At 39.8% G+C, this 21,110-nt stretch overlaps 1 protein-coding gene across 3 annotated transcripts in view; it reads left to right on the forward strand.

Moving 5' to 3' along the window:
- Arhgap32 (Rho GTPase activating protein 32) overlaps positions 1 to 21,110 on the forward strand; it is a 223,456-nt gene that overhangs the window by 126,725 nt on the left and 75,621 nt on the right. For all 3 annotated transcript variants that reach the window (XM_029481740.1, XM_029481739.1, XM_021171547.2), the window contains 2 exons: positions 5,866 to 5,952; positions 17,771 to 17,908. In XM_029481740.1, the coding sequence (XP_029337600.1) occupies positions 5,866 to 5,952; positions 17,771 to 17,908 (225 nt within the window). The remainder of the gene's footprint in view (positions 1 to 5,865; positions 5,953 to 17,770; positions 17,909 to 21,110) is intronic.

Here is a 21,110-nt window from a genome sequence, read left to right on the forward strand (position 1 = left end):
GGAAGGAAAGGAAAGGAAGGAAGGAAAAAAGAAAAAAAAGAAAATGCTTCATTTCGACCTATGATTTTGTGTGGTAGTTTAGGTGTGAATAAAATCTCGGTAACTTTGTTTTAGAGCTTGAAGATATTCCTACTCTGCTCCATCTGTCCCTGTGAAAGAGTTGGATGTTCTGTATGTTCTTAGATGTTCGCTGTTTCTAGTATTCTTCCCTCCCTCCCGCAGTTAGATTTTTTTCATGACAAGGCTTCACTTTAGGATGAAGATTCATTTTAGCTTTTCTTGTTGAACTATTCTATTCGAAACATATCCTCCCAGGTTTTGTAATTAGTGAGTGTATTTATATTGTTTACATTTTTGAAGGTTCCCTTCATGGACTGTATTAACAATTCACATTTATCACTTTTTAAAATACATCTTTTAAAGTGTTTGACCCCCATTGTAGCTATAAATCAGAGATAAGATTCTACTGTATAAGTATAAGCCATGTTCTGCTTATCCATTTACTTACTGACTTATGCTTGTATAGCTTCTGGTTTGTTTGTTTGTTTGTTTTAGCTGTTCCTGAGAGTTTTCTGTCATTGGGGTATTATATACACATGGAATTTCTGAGTCATGTACTAATCATGTTTTCATTAGATGTGAAATAGTATCTCATTTGTAATTTCAATTTGCAAGTGTTAACATTGTAGTTCAGATTTCTCTAGTAGTGGTGTCAAATATCATTTTATATGCTTATTGGCCATTTATTTATTTTATTTAGGGAACTATCTCTTTAAATCCTCTTGTTTGTTGAGAATTGTTTTATTTTGTCATTACCAATGATGAATTATAGAACTCATTTGCATATCGTTGATATTGATAGATATTATGGATTATATACACTTTCCCCATAATATTGATGGCCCTTTTTTCCTCCTTAGTTTTTGTCATTTTTGTTTTTTCGAGACAGGGTTCCTCTGTGTAGCTCTGGCTGTCTGTCCTGGAACTCACTCCATAGACCAGGCTGGCCTCGAACTCAGAAATCCACCTGCCTCTGCCTCCCAAGTGCTGGGATTAAAGGCGGCACCACCACTGCCTGGCCTTAGTTTGTTTTATTTTGATTCAATTTAAAAAAAATTAAATGTGTGTGTGTGCCCGTCCACATGTCTGTCTGTCTGCCTGCCTGCCTGCCTGCCTCTGAGTATGTGCATATGAATGTAAGTACCTGCAGAAGCCAGAGGCATTGGATCATCTGGAATGAGAGCCACAAGAGGTAGTGAGCTGCCTGACCTGGGTGCTGGGAACTGAACTGAGGGCCTCTGGAAGAGCACCAGGTAACCACTTAGCCCTCTTTCTAGTCACAAAAGATGCAGTAGGAAAGGAAGAGGCCTTTTGTTGTTTTTGTATTTTGTTTTGTTTCAAGGTAAGTTCTCAGCATGTATCTATCCCTAGTTCACGGCTCTCAACCTGTATGTCATGGCCCCTTTGGAGGTCGGACAGCCCTCTCCGGGTGTGGCCTAAGACCCCTTGAAAACTCAGATACTACATTACAGTTCTAGCAAATTACTGTTAGGAAGTTATGAAGTGGCGACAAAAATAAAGTTGTGGTTGGAGGTCACTACAACACAAGGGTCTCAGCATTAGGAAGTTTGAGACCCACTGCCCTGGTTGTCTGGTACTTTCTCTCTATGTAGACCACTCTGGCCTCAAACTCAGAGTTCTGGGATTAAAGACAGTACCATGCATGCTTAGCTTGATACAAAATTTTAATAATTTTTGTGACATAAAATTTGTATATTTCATATTCGTTCCTTATGTCACAGTGTATCATTCCTAGGAAATGTTCCCCAAATTTAAATTGTGTGAAACCTTTTTGCTTTATTCTTCTAAAATTTTCCTGCTTTTTAGGTCTTATTTTACATTTTGATCCATCTTGAGGTGACCTTTTGTAGTAGTCGTTAGGTAATGACCTGCCTGCGTTCGTTCCTTTGCATGTGGATCTACTGTTTCCCCAGCACTGTTTGTTGAGAACGCTTTCCTTTCTCCATTGGACGATCTTGGTGCCCTTGTCAAAATCTTTTAACCATTTACATGAGGGATTGTTTCTGGGCTCGTTGTTCTGTAAGGCCTGCCTCTACACCAGTAACACAACTGCTTTCATTGTTACAGATTTCTAGTAAGTTTTGAACTCATGAATGATGAGTTGCTCTGATTTTCTTCTTTTAAATATTGATTTGACCAAGCACTGCCATTGGGGATTGACAGAGATTGTGTTGACTCTGTATATTGTTTTCGGGGCAGCAATGAGATCTTTACAATATTAAATTGTCTAATATATAAACATAAAATACTTTCCCACTTACATCTTTCTTGTTTCCTTAGTGTCTTTTTTTCTTTTTTGCTTACTTCAGTTTCAGATCAGTAGTGTAGGAAACTGTTCCTATAACATCTCCATTTTTACTTTGATGTCAGAAAATTAAAACAGGGTGAGAAGAATCACATGAAAAAACTGTAAAAAGATGACATGTTGGATCAGCTTCTTCCTGGCCTCTCAGTCCTGGAGCCAGTTATATGCTTGCATGGATGAAGAGTCAGTTGTATCATTTCTGTCAGTGTGTGCTGTATCTGACTCCTCCTGGAACTGTTCTCAGAGTGGTCATTTGAACATAATGACCTCTGGCCTTTAGAGTTTCTGAGGAGGAGTGGTGGACTGTTATTTCCGGATTCCTTGTGTATGTGGGTCTTTCTGATGCATTTAAGATGGTTTGTCCTATGGAAGTTGGACTCTCGTCTATCTCCTATGGGGCTCTTTAAGTTCATATTGCTGAGATTCATGTCCATCTTGGTATTCACGTCATTCATTAAATCTGGGAAGTTTTTGATTACCGTGTCTTGAAATTCCATTGCCTTCTTTTCTGTTTCTTCCTTTTTGGGAATCCCATCCACATACATTTGTACATTTGATGGTGTCCTGCCATCCACCTGGATCTGGCACTTTTGTTCAGTACCTTAGCTTGGTTCTTTTGTATGCCTCTGACTTGGTCATTTACATTGTTGTATCTTCCAGTTTATTGACTCTTTTCTGCCTGCTCTGATCTGCCTTTGGCTCTTTCGAATAAATTTTCCATTTTAGTTGTATTTTCTTAGCTATGCAATTTGATTTTGGCTTCATTTTAGTTTAAAACATTTTCTTATTAATGTTTTATTTCATTTATAGAGTGTTTTCTTGGCTTTCTTTTCATCTTGCTCTAATTTTCTTAGTATCATTAGCGTGGTTATCTGTCTGGCATATCTGCCATGAGGTCTTTTTCAAGATAACTTGCTGATAACTTGCTTCCTTTGCTTCTTTTTTTGTTTTTTTATATATTAGTGTGTTTTCAAAAGGAACAGAACTGATAGAAAGAATACACATATCAAAGGGCATTTACCGGCTTGGTTTATAGGAATGTGGTCTGGATGCTGGAGTAGTGGTTGTCTCTCATTGGAAAGGCTAAGAACCTGGTAGTTGCTCCTCCTGTGAGTGAGGGTGGATGCCTCTTCTGTCTCATTTGGTGCTAAAGGCCTGGAGGATTCCTGGAGAGTTGCTGGTCTTCAATCTGCATTGGAATTGGAATTCCAAAGAAGTTGGTTCTCTTATTGGAGAAGGAATGCTAAAGCATTAGGTAGAAGAACTTGTCAGCAAGAGTTGGGGCAAGTAGACAAAAGCAAAGTTCCTTTTCTCCTATCCCTTTATCTGGGTTGACACCAGAAGCTGCAACTCACATTTAGCTTTCCTGCTTCAGATAATCAGTTAAGCAAATTACTCACAGGGTGACCAGAAGCTTGCCTTTTAGTTGCTTCCAAATGCAGCTAAGTTGACAGCCAAAGTTAGCCACCACAGAGAGACTTCACTCGTTAGCTCCTTTAGATAGTTTGAGGCTACAGTCTATACTAGAGATTACTTTCAAGGAAGCTGGAAGGGTGGTGAGGTGCCTTCTCTGTTCTTTATTGCCAAGCTGCGGTCTTTTGTGTGTAGTGTGTGCTCTCCTTGTCTGCTTTCTCGGCTCTCTTTGCTCCTTCCCCTTGCTGCCAGTGTTTTCCTGCGGTTTGTAGCTCAGTAAGCTCCTTCCATTCCAACTTTCCCAAGCCCTGGGGACGAGCTGCATCATACTCTGGAACAGAATAGACTGTCTTCGTTAGCCACTTTCAGCTTTCAGTGTCATTGCAGTCTTAGCTGTTGAGTGTCTTGATCGCCTCAGAGGGATGTTTCTTAGCCCTTCTTGTCTTTTCAACACTATGCTCCTAGGCTATAGAGATCCTTGTTTGGAGAGGCTCCCTACTCTGCATAGGCCACTCCCCATTCTCCTTCGTTTCCTAAGTTTTTAATGTATTGATTCCATACCCTTGATTCATACTTGCAGGAAGCAGATGAAGGTTGGACATCAGTCAGTTCTGCTGCTGTGCTTTGCAATTACAGTTTGTTACTTTAGTGACAGTCTCCCAGGATTTGGCTGGCTTCTCCTTGTCCTGTCTGAGGAAGATTCTTGATTCTCTGGACTCTGCCAGGCTCCAGGCCCATGTCTGTCTCCTGCCTTAAAGTCTTGTCTCCTTCAGAACTTACTTAGACTTCTCTTCATTCTTAAATTTTTAACTTTTGAAAACTCCAACTGTACCATGAAACTGGGTTACTCATTGTTACCTTGTTGAACAGGGTACCTTTGTAATATCTGAAGATTTTTAATAAGTAACTTTCTGTGACACTCACTGTTCACGTAGAGAATGCATCTTCTTCAGCAGAGTGCTTCTTTCAGCATTGACTGCAATGACACATGGCATTTGTGAAGGACTTCTTGTATGCCATGTGACTTGAGAATAAGTATTGTGCCCTTCCCCTTCCCCCTTTCCAGGTGAGACACTAAATAAGTAAAGTATTGTTACATGTCATTTACTGTTACTTTTGAACACAAGGTCGCACTTTGAGGAATAGATGCTGTACTTTCATTTCCAAATTGGAGTCAGGTGTACCGTGTGAACTCCTGACGCAAATGGAGTACAGAAAAAAGAACCAAGCTTGTAGCAAGCTGGATGATTATTGGTAGCCTGGATGCTGGCATAAGATAAAGAGTAATCAAAGCCGTCTGGAGAGATGGCTCAGCAGTTAAGAGCACAGACTGCTCTTCAAAATGGTCCTGAGTTCAAATCCCAGCAACCACATGGTGGCCCACAACCATCTGTAATGAGATCTGACACCCTTTCCTGGTGCGTCTCAAGATAGCGACAGTGTACTTAGATATAATAAATAAATAAATAAATAAATAAATAAATAAATAAAGAGTAATCAAATCTGTAGCAAACTATTTTGGCTCTATACCTCATGAAGACATGATTCGTTCTCAGCTGTTGCCCATGTGGGCCCAGTATTGCCAATTTTCTGTATTCTTCAGTAGAAGCCATACATCTGTATTTTCCACATGAGACCTTACAGTCTCTGCATGCTGTCTGTTTATTCAAGTAAAAATAAAATAAATGCTAAGTCTGAAATTAACCATGGATATAGGCTGAACCTGCTTTCCCTACAGTAGTCTGAGCTATTTTAAAACTTGTCTTGTAATCTCTCTCTATGCAGTTTAGTGCTCTTGTGCATAATAAATAAAGGGGATGATGGCCTGATTATGTAACAGCAGTATCTTACTTACGCTTTTATTCAGTTGTGCCAGTTAGATAGCAGGCACAAAGCGAATTCATGAAAACAATGTCTTCTTAAATTCTGAATTCTTCATTCACCCGCTTTAAGCTATAGACTTATAAGGCACATTAACTTGATGTCAAGGATCAAGTATTATTGTATGCTTAGTTTATTCTCATTCTCCAATCATGACTTTCTTGTCCCTTTCTTCTGTGACACAGCTTTCACTATCAGAAGAACAGAATGAAGTAATGAAAAATGGCTGTGAATCTAAAGAGCTGGTCTACCTCGTGCAGATTGCCTGTCAGGTAATTGCGAGGATGCGTCCTCTACATCGATTTCATTATCTAGAGTGACTATTAAATTGCTTTCTATAATATATTTCTCACATTGCTTAAAGGCTTGTAATTGGTGGTAAGATGCTTCTATTGAAATGTAATTGGACTATGAATAACTATTACAACAAAATAAATTGGTATCTTTTAAAAAGTAATTATGCCATTGTGAGCACACTATTGAGATTAGAGTTTGTGTATTTTCTTGGTGGTATGTAGAAGTTCCTGAGGCTTTGGAGTCCTGAGTTACAGTGACACTGTTAGCATGGTGCTTCTTAGCCTTTCATATCAGTACTTGGAGACACCATAGTTGAAGCCCGGAGCTGAACAGAATCAGCTGAATATACAACCTCAAGTACAAGACTAGATAAGTGAGTTGTTGATCACATGTCATGAGAGAAGGGACTATTTGTGACTCAAGTGCCTCTGTGGCAACAGTTCTCAACCTGTGGGCCACAGCCCCCCCCCCCCCAGATGTCGCATATCAGGTATCCTACAGATCAAATATTTATATCACGACTCACAATGGTAGCAGAATTACAGTTATGAAGAAACAATGAAATAATTTTATGGTTGGGGATCACAACAGCATAGGAACTGTGTTAAAGGACCAGAGCCTTAGGAAGGTTGTGCAACAAGATGTGTGCGTGGCTTGGCAGCCTGCAGTTTCCTGACTGTTCGAGTGATGCTACTCACCTTGCCCTGCTCGCTCCTCAGGAGATTCACAGTGTGCTGTCTCAGGTCAGTAATTCCTCCGCCTAGCAGACACTGAGCATGTCTCACATGGCCTGCTCTGCACTCAGGGAGCCTCTGCCTGGGAGTGAGCTGCCTATTGGAAAGCACATGTTTGTAGGGAGACTTTACTTTGTACACAGTTTTTAGTTTTGGGGAGAAAATAAGATATAGGATATCTATATATTTTTTAAAAACAGAATAATCATGTTCTGATTATGTAACGGTATCTTACATACTGTAAATCTTAGTTTTAGACATTAATGTAGATTAGGGGATAGAATTCAGCTTGTATGTAATTAAGATGTGTTCTGTTGCATGTCACCACAGTTTCTAGGCGGAACAATGAAGTTCTAAGTTCTGTGTAACATTTTATAACATGCTTTTGTTTGGAGAGGTATGTTTTTATTTCAATGTTTTGATAACAGATAAGACATGAGCATTTGCATTTGATGTTTTTTCTCTTTTAGAGCATAGAAGCAAAAACAACTTAGTGATACATAAACTAGAGGGTTTGGAACCTCCATCTCCTATATCCCCTTGAGCGGATAGGTGATACAGATGTAGCCTGTACATCCAAGATGACCTATGCCCCAGACCTGTTCATGACCGTGTACTTTAAAACTTATAAAGCACATGTGTACACATGCACTCACACAAGCATGCATGCACAGGAGCACACACGCACAGGAGCACACACGCACAGGAGCACACACGAATGTACCCATTTTTAATCTTGGTGATTTTTATAGCCAAAGCTGGGACGTTACGTTTATTTTTGGTCATGAGGCAGCGTGTGAATGGCTAGCATCAGGTGATTGATGGAACTTGGTGAGAGTGAAGGAAATAAACAAAATCAGAAAAGTCTCAGATAGGGCTTTGCTGATTTGAAGTTTGGTCAATTAAGAGAAATGGTAACTGATTTTTACGTGCAAATATTAAATATTTTTCTAATAAACTAATGCTACTAATAGAAGAATAGAAGTCTCATGTTCTTTTTCCACAAAACATGGTTGGTATGTCTGAAATGAAGTTTTTCTCTGCAGTCTAACACATTTTAGCATCTCTTCTTATCATTAGCCACACTTTAAATGCATAATTGTAATGTGATTGTGCTTCTGTGTATTCTCGACCTAGCTGTTAGATAGTTCCTTTGTTGTAAATATCCTACCAAACTGCGTAAAACATTTCGGATCATTTGTTAATAGTGTTTACTATACCAGAGTCATAGTTTACTACTTGATAATGATGGCATTCATCTCTTGTTTGACTCACTGTGTGCAATTACTGAAGCCTTCCCATGGCTCACTTAGCAGCCCCCTCACATGTGCCAACCATAAGCTAAATTAGATGAGAATTTTAAAAAATAATAATTGAAAGCCTCACAAAGAAGGAAGCTGAGGTTCGCAGTAGTAAAGCGGTTGTCCTGAGCTCTCCTGCCACAGTGGGGAAAAAAAATCAGAGGTACCAAGATTTGAACCAAGGTTTAGTATGGTTGACTGGTGTGCTTTGGCAACTTCTCTATCATTCTTTGTTGTAATTTGTACTGCAAACATATCCTAAATGTTAATACATTTCAGAAATGCATGTAAATGATTGTCAGTCTAGATTCTTGGCATGGCATTAGAGGGCAAATGTTATATGCCACCCCTCCTTCCAGTCCCCACACCTCCAAGAATGAAGCATTTTATCCTGCAGGAAAACTCCTTAAGCAGAAAAGTAATCAACTCAGAATAGCTCTAGGAACCCCCTGAAACTGAGCAGATTCATTAGGCCTCTTCCCCTCAGGGTAAACAGAGTCCCTCTCAGATGATGCAGAGCAAAGCTGGGCATGGGGTGGGTAGAGAGGAACAAAACCCTTTCAAAAGAACAAAGGCTGTAAAGAAGTCTCCAAGACCAGACTAGCTGCTTGAGAGAGTTTATACCTAGACAAAGCTGTTGAGCTATCTGTAGACTATGCAGTCTGCTCTAGGGTCCCATATCACTCTTGCTGGGGTAAGCCTTGGTAATGCAACTGTTTTTGAGTCATTGATGCTCCTGTAAGTAACTCCAAAAACCCTCATTGGTTCACCAAGCTGGAGTGTGGTGTTTTCTGTACTTTGGTCTGTTGAGGAATCTCCGTCTGGGGTGAGAAGATGTGTATGTGTTGTGGCTCCCTAGGAAAAGTTTTGTCACATCACAGTAGGGCATATTTTCTCCACCTCTTCTCATCTACATGCAAATGGACACACATTAACTTCTAGAGTCCTCAAGGAAGATAGCCCAGGCTATCTGGGTGCAGGTTTAGGTAGATAGAGCATAGCTTTCATGATACAAAAATATTAGCAGATGGTCTATTATGTATCCAAATGCATACAGAATATCTGATGAAACAGATATCAGTCAAACAGATCTCATTTAGCTGATGAGGTGAATGTCTGCTGAGTATTAACCATAGGAAAAGTTCTTCCAGAGGCTATGAAGACGAGGTCACTCATCTCTGAGTCCTCACCGCCTCTTATTAACATCATCTGAAGTTCTCTTAACTAATACGTGCCTAAGGTCTTCCCTCTCAAATCTCTTCATTCTTTCCATATCTTTTGTGCACAGACTTCTCAGCTGCCTTGGAAGCAGAAACCCTGTCCTCGTGTGTGTTGTGTGTGTTGTGTGTTGCTGTGGGTGGGCATGTTCTGAAAATGATGACCCCTTTTTGTCTATTTCTTGGATTTCTTAAGAAAAACCCCAAGCTTGACTTATTTTAAAGTTTCCAAAAATGAATAATAACCCTGGAAAATATTTAGGGAAAATACAAAGGAAACTTTACTATGTTGAAAGTTGAATAACTTTTAAAAGGTCAAAATTCAGTAAACAAAGACATCAACTCTAGATAGTTCCTCTACATGAAATGAAGCATTTGCAAGTATAATATCCGTGTTGTCTTAGTGTCAAAAGCTTTTGTTTTCTTATTATTACATTCTTTAGCAAGTCAGTATCAGTTTTAAAGTGACAAATTTAAACATACTTATTCTAACATTTCCTCATGGAAATCCTGTTTTGTCTCTTCTAAAGTATAGTTTCCTTGGTTGAATGGTAATTGTATTTAATAAAATATGTAACACTTACTATTCTTCTGTTGCTTTAGAGTAGATGATACTAACAATTCTATTTATTTGTTTATTATCTATCTTTATTTTCATGGTTTTTAAAATTCTCTCATATATTACATCTGGACTACAGTCCCCCACCCCTACCCCCGCCCAATCTCTTTCTCCCAACCCCCTTTTTCTCCCATATCTACCCCGAATCTCTACACATAAAAGAGCAGGCCTCGGGGCTGGAGAGATGGCTCAGCGGTTAAGAGCACTGACTGCTCTTCTGAAGGTTCTGAGTTCAAATCCCAGCAACCACATGGTGGCTCACAACCATTTGTAATGAGATCTGATGCCCTCTACAGTATACTTACATATAATAAACAAACAAACAAACCTTAAAAAAAAAAAAAAGAGCAGGCCTCCCAGAGCCATCAACCAAGCACGTCATGACAACCTACAATAAGACCAGGCACATACCATCACATCAAAGGTCGACCAGGCAACTCAGTAGGAGAAAAGGGTCCTGCAAGTAGGCAATAGAGTCAGGGACAGCCCCATCTCCCTTTTGTTAGGATTCCCACAAGTACACCAAGCTACTCAGACTTAATAAAATATCCAGAGGACCTCAATCAGACCCATACAGGCTCCCTGGTCTCTGTAAACCTCCGTGAGTCTTGCCACTTGATTTTGTGGGCCCTGTTTTCATGGTGTCCCTGAACCTTCTGGTTCCTCAGACCCTTCCTTCTCCCACAGGACTTCCTAAGCTCTGCCTACTGTTTGGTTATGGGGTTCTCTATCTGCTCCACGAAGTTTCTCTACTCTCTTGGATGAAGATGGATAATCTTTTTGATATGTTCTTGAATTCAGTTTGCAAGTGTTTTATTGAGTATTTTTGTATCAATATTCATGAAGGATATTGGTCTGTGATTTTGTTTTTTACTCTGTTGAATCTTTGTGTGATTTGGGTATCTGGATGAGTGTGGCCTCATAAGATGAATTTTGCAGTGTTCTTTCTGTTTCAATTTTGTGGAACAGTTTGAGCAGTATTATTAGTATTAGGACTTCTTTGAAAGTCTAGTAGAATTCTGCACTAAACTGTCTGACCGTGGACTTTTTTTGGTTAGCAGCCTTTTTAAAAAAAATGTTAGCATTTAATTAACCCCCACCGGGTGACTTCAGGACACCAGTACATAGGCACCTCCAACACCCTTAGTCTTCTCTTCAGCTCTTTTGCTGAAGGATTTGGCCCTCATGATGACAGGTTGCTTAGGGAGCTTTCCCTTGCCCAGAACTTTGCAGTAGCTGATCGCAGAACATCAGTGATGGGAGCAGCTCCAGGCTTGGTTTTTGTTGCATTGACCCACCTGCTAGCTGACCAACGTCTACAATGTATCCAGATGCTTCTCTATGCCGGAGGCAATGGCTCACCTGACCCTGGGGTTTCCAGGTCTTCCTCAGACTGGATGGCATGGCGTCAGCAGAAGGGAAAGAGCCTGTTAGAGGATCCTAATGACTGTTTCTATTTTAGGGGTGTGTGTGTGTGTGTGTGTGTGTGTGTGTGTGTGTGTGAGAGAGAGAGAGAGAGAGAGAGAGAGAGAGAGAGAGAGAGAGAGAGAGAGAGGTCTATTTAAATTGTTTCTCTGATCTTGACTTAACTTCGGTAAATGCTATCTGTTGAGAAACTTATCCATTTCTTCTAGGTCTTCTAATTTTATGGAATGCAGGCTTTGAAGTATGAATTAATGATTCTTTGGATTTCCTTGATGTACCCATTTCTTTTTGTTAATTTGGATATTCTCTCTCTAACTTTTAGTTAGTTTGGATAAGGGTTTGTCAATTTTGTTGATTTTTTTTTTTTCTCAAAGAAACAAATTTTTGTTTTATCAATATTTTGTATTGATCTCTGTATTTCTATTTTATTGATTTCTGTCCTGAGTTTGATTATTGCCTGCTGTCTACTCCTCTTGGGTGTGTTTGCTTCTTTTGTTGTAGAGTTTTTAGGCGTGCAGTTAAGTTGTTAGTAAGAGCTCTCTCCAGCGTCTTTATGAAGGCACGTAGTGCCATCAACTTTCCTTAGCACTGCTTCTCTGTGTCGCATAAGCGTGGGTATGCTTTCTATTCACTTTCATTGAATTCCAGAAAGTCTTTCATTTCTCTCTTTATTTCTGCTTTGACCCTGAAGTAGTTCAGAAGGGAGTTCAGTTTCCCTGAGTCTGTAGGCTTTCTGTTGTTTCTCTTGTGGCTATCCAGCTTTCATCCATGTGCTCTGATAGGATATAGGAGGTTAGTTCAACTTTTTTTGTACGTGTTGAGACTTGCTTTTTTGATCAAATATGTGGTCAGGTTTTGAGAATGTTTTGTGAGGTGCTTATTTCTGTGTATGCATGTGTGCTGACATGAATTTATGTGCATAACATGCCCACAGGTGCACACAGAGGTCAGAAGGTATGGGGTTTCCTGAAAGTGTAGTTACAAGCAGTTCACACCTGCCATGTGGGTGCTGGGAATCAAATTCCAGTTGTGGGGAGGGGCAGTAAGCACTCTGAACTGCCGAGCTGCCTCTCCAACCCTAGGCATTAATAAACCTTATTAAAAGGTACTTGGGGGCTGGAGAGCTGGCTCAGCGGTTAAGAGCACTGATTGCTCTTCCAGAGGTCCTGAGTTCAATTCCCAGCAACCACATGGTGGCTCACAACCATCTGTAATTGGATCTGATGCCCTCTTCTGGTGTGTCTGAGGACAGCAACAGTATACTCATATAAATAAAATAAATAAATCTTAAAAAATATTTTAAAAAAGAGCATTTACTGCTTAAAAAGATGCTAACTATATTTTCACTGAAACCAAAATTCATCCAGATTTATTAGTTTATCTTTTCTGAAGATTAAATATAAGTATTACAGTAATCTCAGGGTTCTTTCGTGTCATAGTCACAAAGCAGACAGCTGGTTACAAGGGAATGCCTCCCTGTCTCAAAATACCTCCTGAACTCTGTTCCCATGCTTGGCATTCCAACACAGACATGCGTTAAATCTCTCCGCTCAGCTCAGTCCATTTCGCAGACACTGTCACTACCACAATGGATTGAGTATTCGCATTTGGAGAGCGTCTGTGTGAGCAGACCGCGTGGGCCAATTGCCAGCCCTCCAGCTGAAACTTTGTACAGTTTCCATTATTCCATTTCATAGATGAGTAAACTATTGCCCCAGGCGTTAGAGAATCGAGGCAGGTTCTGTATTGAGGATAGTCCAGCCTCTGATTTAGATTGTGTTTCTTTCTTTTTATGAAAATTTATAATTCAGACTAGCTGTCATTTTTTGTATTCTTTCCTTGTAATAAAAGAATCCCAAAAAACATGGTCAATGAGTGTTCTCAGAAAAAATAGCAGATATTTCCTTTTGTTCTCAGGAAAAATTCTTGTCTAGAATTACTGATTTTTGGCATCACTGAATGGTAGTAATTATTTGTTAGTAATAATTAAGATAAGAAATTAGTAGCAAATTAAAATTGTTAGTATAATGAAGAATTTTGCTTTGATTTTGTATTGTTCCTTTACAACATATATTATAAAACTAAAGTATTCCAAATATTATTTTATTTATGTTTCTCAGAAATAGGAAGATTACAGATATACAAAACAAAGCCTTAAAGTTCTTGTTTTATGTCTGCTCAACATACAAGGTCTTTAATTTAGAAATTTTGTCCAATAAATTAGAACATATTTAGGTGATTTTCAAATTGTGTTACATATAGTTCAGATTTCAGAACTGAAAGACTGTGCAGGAAAGCTGTCTTTTGTTTGCACAGGGATATTTTTTAAAGGCATTCAAAAGAAGTTGACAGTTATGCAGTTAAGAGCTGTTGAATCTATAGTAACATATCAATGTCACCTAAAGCCCATAGACTACAGATGACTTTACTCTTTGGGCACTCTGTAGCATGGGCTGGGAAGAAAATTTAATGGCACATACCCATCATTGTAGTATTATAAAAATAATACTGATACTGCTCTAAAATTCATGTGCTCATTTGTACCTTCCTCTCAGAAAACCCTCACAACCACTGATTTTTTTTATTGTCTTCATAGTGATATCATCTCTAGACTGTCACAGTTGGATCTTCCTCGCATGTCCCCATTTGCTAATAAGCCTTTAAAACTTCTCTGTGTCCAAGGAGATATATATCTGTATATTTGGCATATTAATAATTCACATTGATTCTCAAAAATGCAGATGTAAACATTTCAGTAAATAGAACTGCTGTACATCTGATGGGAGCATCTTCTCACACAGAACATGAATTAGTATTTACATTTATGCTATGATTTGGGGCTGGAGGGGCTTCAGTAGGCAGCTTTTCAGAGGACCCGAGTTCAATTCAGTTCCTGGTATGCAGTACCCAGTGGCTCCTCTGTAACTTTAGTTCCAAGGAATCCGATGCTTTCTTCTGGTTTCTATAGTACCAGACACACATGTGGTCCATTGGCCTAGATGCAGGCAAAACACCTGCACACATAAAACAAACATTTTTAAATGTAAAGAAGTTATGATTCATTGAGTTTCATAGAGATAATTGGAAGGAATTTGCCATATTGATTGAATATTGTCACTGCTTGTGTGTGTGGGGAGCTTCTTTCCTTATCTTCTGTGGCTTGAGAACTCCTTTCTGTTCGACTGAGCATGGTTCCTTTGTGTACCTGCGCTGACTGCACTCTGCCCTCTCACTGTTGGAGGGCATCTCAGAGGCTTGCATGTTTGGAAGATTGAAGTTGCAGTGAGCATCCCTTGAGAGAATTTTTATGGACACAAGTTTTCAGTTCATGTGTGTAAACTCAAAAGGAATGAGGCTGCTTTGCATGATAATAATACGTTTAGCTTTAAGAGAAAAATGTCAGTTTTTTTCCCAGATTGATGTACTATTTTGTATCCCCCCCCCCCCAGCAGTGGATGAGACTCCCTGCTGCTCCATGCCTTGGCTGTGCTGGGTATTGCTAAGGCTTTGGATTTGGGCTATCCCAATAAAGACCTTGTTTGATTGTTCAGTTCTGTAATGATGTAGGATGCTAAGCAGTTCTCACATGTTTTTTATTATCTGTATCTTTCTGGTGAGGTATCTGTTAAGTCTTTTTCCTGCTGTTTAAATTAGGCTGTTCTTTTTCTGTTGTAGGAATTCCCTGTATGTTCTGGATAACAAGCTTTTGTCTGCTTTTGCAAGAAAGCCTTGCAGGATGAGTTAGGCATGGTCCTCTCCCTTTTTGGCTTCTGGATCAGATTCTAGATACATTGGTTGCATAATTTCTTCTTTAGGTATTTGGTAAAACTTACTGAATTTATTAGTGCTCAGTGATGTTTTTGAAACCTATTAATTATTGATTCAGCAGCTTAAATATCTATATACCTACTCATTGTGTATGTCTTTGTGTGTGAGTCTGACACATTTCCAGTTGCTCATATTTTCCTTTTGTTGTCTGTCATCTCTAATGATGTGCCCCTAACTTATTTCTTATATTAGTAGTTTGTTTCCTTTTGCCACTTCTCCATTTCAGTTAAAATGACTAGAATCTTATCAGTTTTATTGATGTTTTTCAAAGGATTGGCTTTGTTTTACTAATTTCTGGGTTTCGGTTATAGACGTGTTCATGATGGCCAAGAGCAAACATTGCATGGTCCCTAATTTTGTAAACCTAGTATAGTATGTTTAATGGTCCGAGAGCAAATGTGAGTTCACTATCCTCTTAAACTTCATATAGTGCATTTTATACCCCAGAATATGCATTAAGTGTTTGGTGAATCTGAGAAGCACATATAGCCTGCCTGTAAGTAATCTGTGAGACCATTTATATGCTGGTGACTGCTTCAGCTACTTGCTAGATTAGTCCACTGGGGATACACGTACCGTAAAGTCTCCAATCGCAACAGTAGACTGATATGTTTTCACCTTGCATTTTTTCTTTTAATTTTATTTATTTTGTGTATGTTTTACCTGTGCACACATATGTAAGACAACATTTGCAGCTTTGGAACTAGAGAAACAGGCAGTTGTGAGTTGTCGTGAGGATTCTGGGAATTGAATCCAGGCTCTCTGGACAAGCAGCCAGTTCTTTCAACTGCTGAGCCATCTTCCCAACCCCTCCTCAGCATTTCTGTCAGTGAAAACAAAGTGTGTGTGTGCGTGTGTGTGTGTGTGTGTGTGTGTGTGTGTGTGTGTGTGTGTGTGTAGGTAGAGGGAAGTATACAGTGCTTATTACACATCCTATTATATATCTCACACAGTAGAATAGTAGTCAAGCTTAAAGAATCAAGGTCACTTTTGTAGGGATTTTTATGTTCATGGGTGCTTGGTAATACTACACCAGAATGAATTTAAATTGGCTGAGCAACTACAAAGCCCAAAGTGTGTTTTGAAGTTCTTTGTAAAGATATAGTTTTGATATCTGCGTAGGAAAAACATTGCAAAGCTACCAGTTAACCATATTCATAATTCCATTCTTAGTCTATGGTTTTCACCTTCAGTACTTACTAGGTATTCCTCCTGTCTAACTACAACACTTCCCGCTTTCTCAGTACTTCTTGATTTCTTCCATACATCCAGCTTCTGCCTCTTAACTGCTATTCAGCTGTCAGTAGCTTCTGGGTACAAATGCCTTTCCTTTTAAGGTTGAATACTATGCCATCGTGTGTGTGTATGAGATAATGGGATGTGTAATGGTACATAGCCACACATGGACATTCGGGTTATTTTCTTACGTTGGTCTTTAAGCAGGAATATAGGTATTTCTTTGACATATTGATATCAGTTATTTAAGATACATATCCTGTATTGGGCTTCCTGGATCATATGATAATTTTTTCTTAAGTTGAGGAACTTCCATACTGTTTTTCATAATAACTGGACTAATTTATATTCTTACCAATAGCATGCGGAGATTTCCTTTCCTCATGTCTTTTGCAGTATTTTTCACCTTTAGCCTGCTTAGTATGATAAGCATCTAACCTGAGTGGGGTGATGCCTCTTTGTGGATTTAATTTGCATTTCACTCACAACTGATGATTCTGATAAATCTTTCATGTACCTGTTGGTTCTTTTGAAATTGTTTATTTCGGGCTGCTGCCCATTTTAAACCAGATTGTTATTACACTGCGATTAAGTTCAGTTTTTGTCTCTTCTGAACTTAATGCCTCATCAGAAATGTAGTGTAGTAGTTTTTATTTTGAGTTTATTCTCTAGTCTTAGTCATGGAAGGTGTTGCTGATAATGTAGCAGGATTTCTAGTCCACAAAACTGGAGCCCTAAGGCTTTTCTTATCCGGAAGCAGTTTATGTTGCCAGCGGCTTTGAGCACATTGTTATCCAAAAATCCAAGAGCCCTGGATGTTGAAGACTTTTCTTTTTTAAATTTCCAACATAATGACTACATACATTTTGATTAGACACTCCAAACTACTAGGTATTAATGAGAACTGCTAGGCTGGGATGAGAAGGAAGGAAGAGGAAGGGGGCTGCGGAGGGAGGAGGTCATTTCCTCTTCCCCACTGGGGTAAGGCACTCAGCAGCTTGGGGACACACGTGTGACAGACACTCCCTCTTACACATTAGGGACCTCCTGCTTCTTCTACCATACTAACTAATCAATAAATGAATTTCCTTTCCCTTTGACTTTAGGAAATAGTTGTTCAGTGGTTCTTTCTGTAGAGTTAGAGTTACATGCTGTCAGCACCTGGCAGTTATTTTCAGTGTGTAGCAGTAGACTTGGGAGAAGAGTAGGAAAGGTCAAATGGAGAGTTCCATCATCTATCTAAAGTATTTATCTTTCAGTATAATATAATTTACCGGAGTGTTTGGAGCTGAACTGATTATCATCTTTAAGTAAATAGAAAGTTCTTATTAGGAAATATAAAATTTCACAAGATACCATTAGAGAATGAAGGCATGATTTTTAAGCACTTTGAAGAAAAATGAATTTATTGGAACTTTGTTCTCTACTCATAGGGCAAGAGTTGGATTGTTAAAAGAAGTTATGAAGATTTTCGGGTACTCGACAAACATCTTCATCTCTGCATTTATGACCGCCGATTCTCCCAGCTCGCAGAGCTTCCCCGCTCTGACGTCCTGAGGGACAGTCCTGAGGTAACCATTTAGAACCCTGCAGAAGTAATAACACATATGAGTTAGCAGAAGCTTTTGTCAGGTGGAATACAAGAGCACCTAGGATCTTTCCTGAGATTGCTTATTTCAGGAGAGATACTTTCTAGGGTGTTCAGAAGTAAACAAGTGTCAGTGACTATTTATAAGGCTTGGAGCCTCGTGATGATGGGAATGTGCACAGCCAATATTATGTGTTATTATGTATGCACTAGCAGATTATTCTTCCAGGGAATCTGAAAATGTGAAAGACAAAGAGACAGTAAGTGCGTGCTGCGAGTGTGCTCTGCTGGCGTGGCGCTCCTGGGCTGTCTGATGTGGACTGGGTCTGAGCATAGCCATAAAGGCTGATTGTGGGCTGAGTAGAAGCCTTACACGGGAACACTGAGTAAACAGAGCACGTGTGGGCACAGGGGCCTCTGAAAGTAAGACTGTTTACTTCTGAGGGAGCGTCAGCCCATGAAACAAGAGCCTAGTTTTATAAAATAAAATAATCAGATCTTGGAAATAAAATATCATGTACATTAATAATAGCAGACCTGAATAACTGGATGACTACATAAAGAGAGAGCTACAGAGAGTTAGTGAGCTGGGATATCACGTCATAAGCATATAGCCCCTGAAAGGAGTTACAGGAGAAGATGGGATGAAAGGGAATAATTTTTAAATGAATATAATAAACTTCTTTGAGATAAAGAAAGCAATGTTTTCAGTCTCAAGGAGTTCATTAAACTTTACCATACAAAGGTTCGTGTTTTAGTCACTCTTCCGTTTCTGTAACAGGATCCCCTAAAGGAAGCAGCCTAAGAGAGAAAGGGTTTACTTAGGCTTCCCCTTTCATAGATACAGCTTGTCATGCCAAGGAGACATGGCAGCATGGCAGGTGGCAGGAGCAAGGGGTTGGCTGGTCACACTGCATTCAGAGGGTGAGCAGGAGGTAGATCTGGGTTATAAAGCCTCACAGCCAGCTCCCAGTGGCAAGACTCCACCCCCTGAAGGTTCTACAAGCTTTCCAGATAGCACCACCATCTGGGAATCAAGTTTTAAAACACATTAGATATGGCAGACAGTTCACATTTAAGCCAACAACATTCTGCCCTTCCTTGGCCCCGTAGTTTCATAATCATCTCTCTATGAAAAATTCATTTGGTCTAAATTGAGAAGTCTCCATCATATCCTTTCACAAAACCAACATTTTTCAAATGCCCAGTTTATTTTCTGAGACTCATAGCATTCTCTTAATGAGATGTCCTGTAAATTGTAAAATCAAAACTCAAATTGTCATCATTCTAACATACAATGCCACAGAGTATCATATCTATTTCACAGGGGAGGAATGGGACCGAACAAAGAAAGACTTGACTAGAGCAAGAACTAAACTCCAGCAGAGAAAATCTCAAATCCTATAGCTCGGTATCTAGGTAATGGGATCTCTGTAGTTACAGAGGAGTTAGGCAGCCCTACTCTTCCAGCTTTGCTGCCTACAGCAGGCATATCTTTTCTCCTAAGCTAACTCTCTACATCATGAATGCAGGTTTCTTAAGTGCGGATCCCATGGTTCTGAATTCTCAGCATATATTGTATAAGATAGAACATATACATAGCCTTTATTTTCCCTTTCTCCTTCCTCATACCCTCCAAAACATACCCCTCCAGGTCCTCTTTTGGGAACTCACTAAGTCCACTCAGTGCTGCCTGTGTGCACGTGAGTGTGGTCATCCACTGGAACATTGGAAGCCTACCATTGACCACACCCTCCAAGCACAATGATCCTCCACCCTCACCACTAAGTCTAACAAATGCACTTGTTCTCAGTAAAGAGTGGGGCCTGGACATTGTCTACACTACCTGTGCTGGAAATTTGGGTAGTTTGATTTTGCCGGAGTCTTGTACAAGTAACCACATCTAGTGTGGTGAGTGCAGTGACCATTTCCTATCTGGAGGACAGTATTTCATTGCACTCCTCTCTGTCCTTTAGCATTGACACTCTGTCTGGTTCCTCTTCCAAGCTTTGCTCTGAGCCTTCAAAGGCATGGGGTAGGGGTACTTGTTAAAGATTCTCCCTTAGTGCTGAACAGTCTGATGCATCTTCTTAACACTTAGACCACTGTCTGCATTGACTACTGCCCACTACCCCCCATCCCCCCAGGTTCTGTAATCAATGTCAAAAGCACTGCCCTCACTCATGGGTATTCACATAAATGTTTAGAAGGTAATTTGACAGATGTCATGACTATTTGGCAAAATAGCCATAACACATTCTATCTCAGGGCCAGCGACTTTCTAAGCTATGTGTGGACTTTTGACACAGGATTGCTCTACCACACACGAAATTCTCTCCTGTGAAGAGCACATCAAATTTAATCAAAAAGTGCCTAGTTATTCCGTAATATCTGTATCACTATTGAACTAATGGGTACCGCTTACCTGGGATGTTGGTATTGTTTCATGCAAAGACCAGCTCTGAATAAAACCAGTAATATCTTTTCTCCATTAATCTCATACACCACCCCAGGCCTGTGTAGCACTTTCCAGCACTAAGAAAGTTAGCCAATAAGGAAGAGAGCTCCTGGATGGTTTCAAATTGGTTTATACACGTCAGCCCACCTGTGATGGTTTGTGTATTCTTGGACCAGGGTGTGACACCATTTGGAGGTGTGGCCTTGTTGGAATAGGTGTGACCTGGTTGGAATAGGTGTGTCACTGTGGATGTGGGCTTAAGACTCTCACCCTAGTTGCCTGGAAGTCAGTCTTTCACTAGCAGCCTTTGGATGAAGATGTAGAACTCTCAAGCTCTGCCTGTGCCATGCCTGCCTAGATGCTGCCATGCTCCCACCTTGATAATAATGGACTGAACCTCTGAACCTGTAAGCCAGCTCCAATTAAATGTCGCTTCTTATAAGACTTGCCTTGATCATGGTGTCTGTTTACAGCAGTAAAACCCTAACTAAGACAGAAGTTGGTACCAGGAGTGGGGTATTGCTTTGATAGGCCTGACCATGCTTTTATTTGAAAGAATGTGGATTTTTGGACTTTGGATTTGGAACTCAATGGAATGCTTTAAATGGAGCTTAATGGGTCATTCTAGTTGGAATATGGAAGACTTTGTTGCTGGGAGTAATTTGAACTGTGTTGACCTGGCCCAAGAGATTTCAAAGGAGAAGAATTTCAGTATGTGGCATAAAGA

This window comes from Mus caroli, chromosome 9 (genome assembly GCF_900094665.2).
Source record: "Mus caroli chromosome 9, CAROLI_EIJ_v1.1, whole genome shotgun sequence".
Classification (NCBI taxonomy): domain Eukaryota; kingdom Metazoa; phylum Chordata; class Mammalia; order Rodentia; family Muridae; genus Mus; species Mus caroli.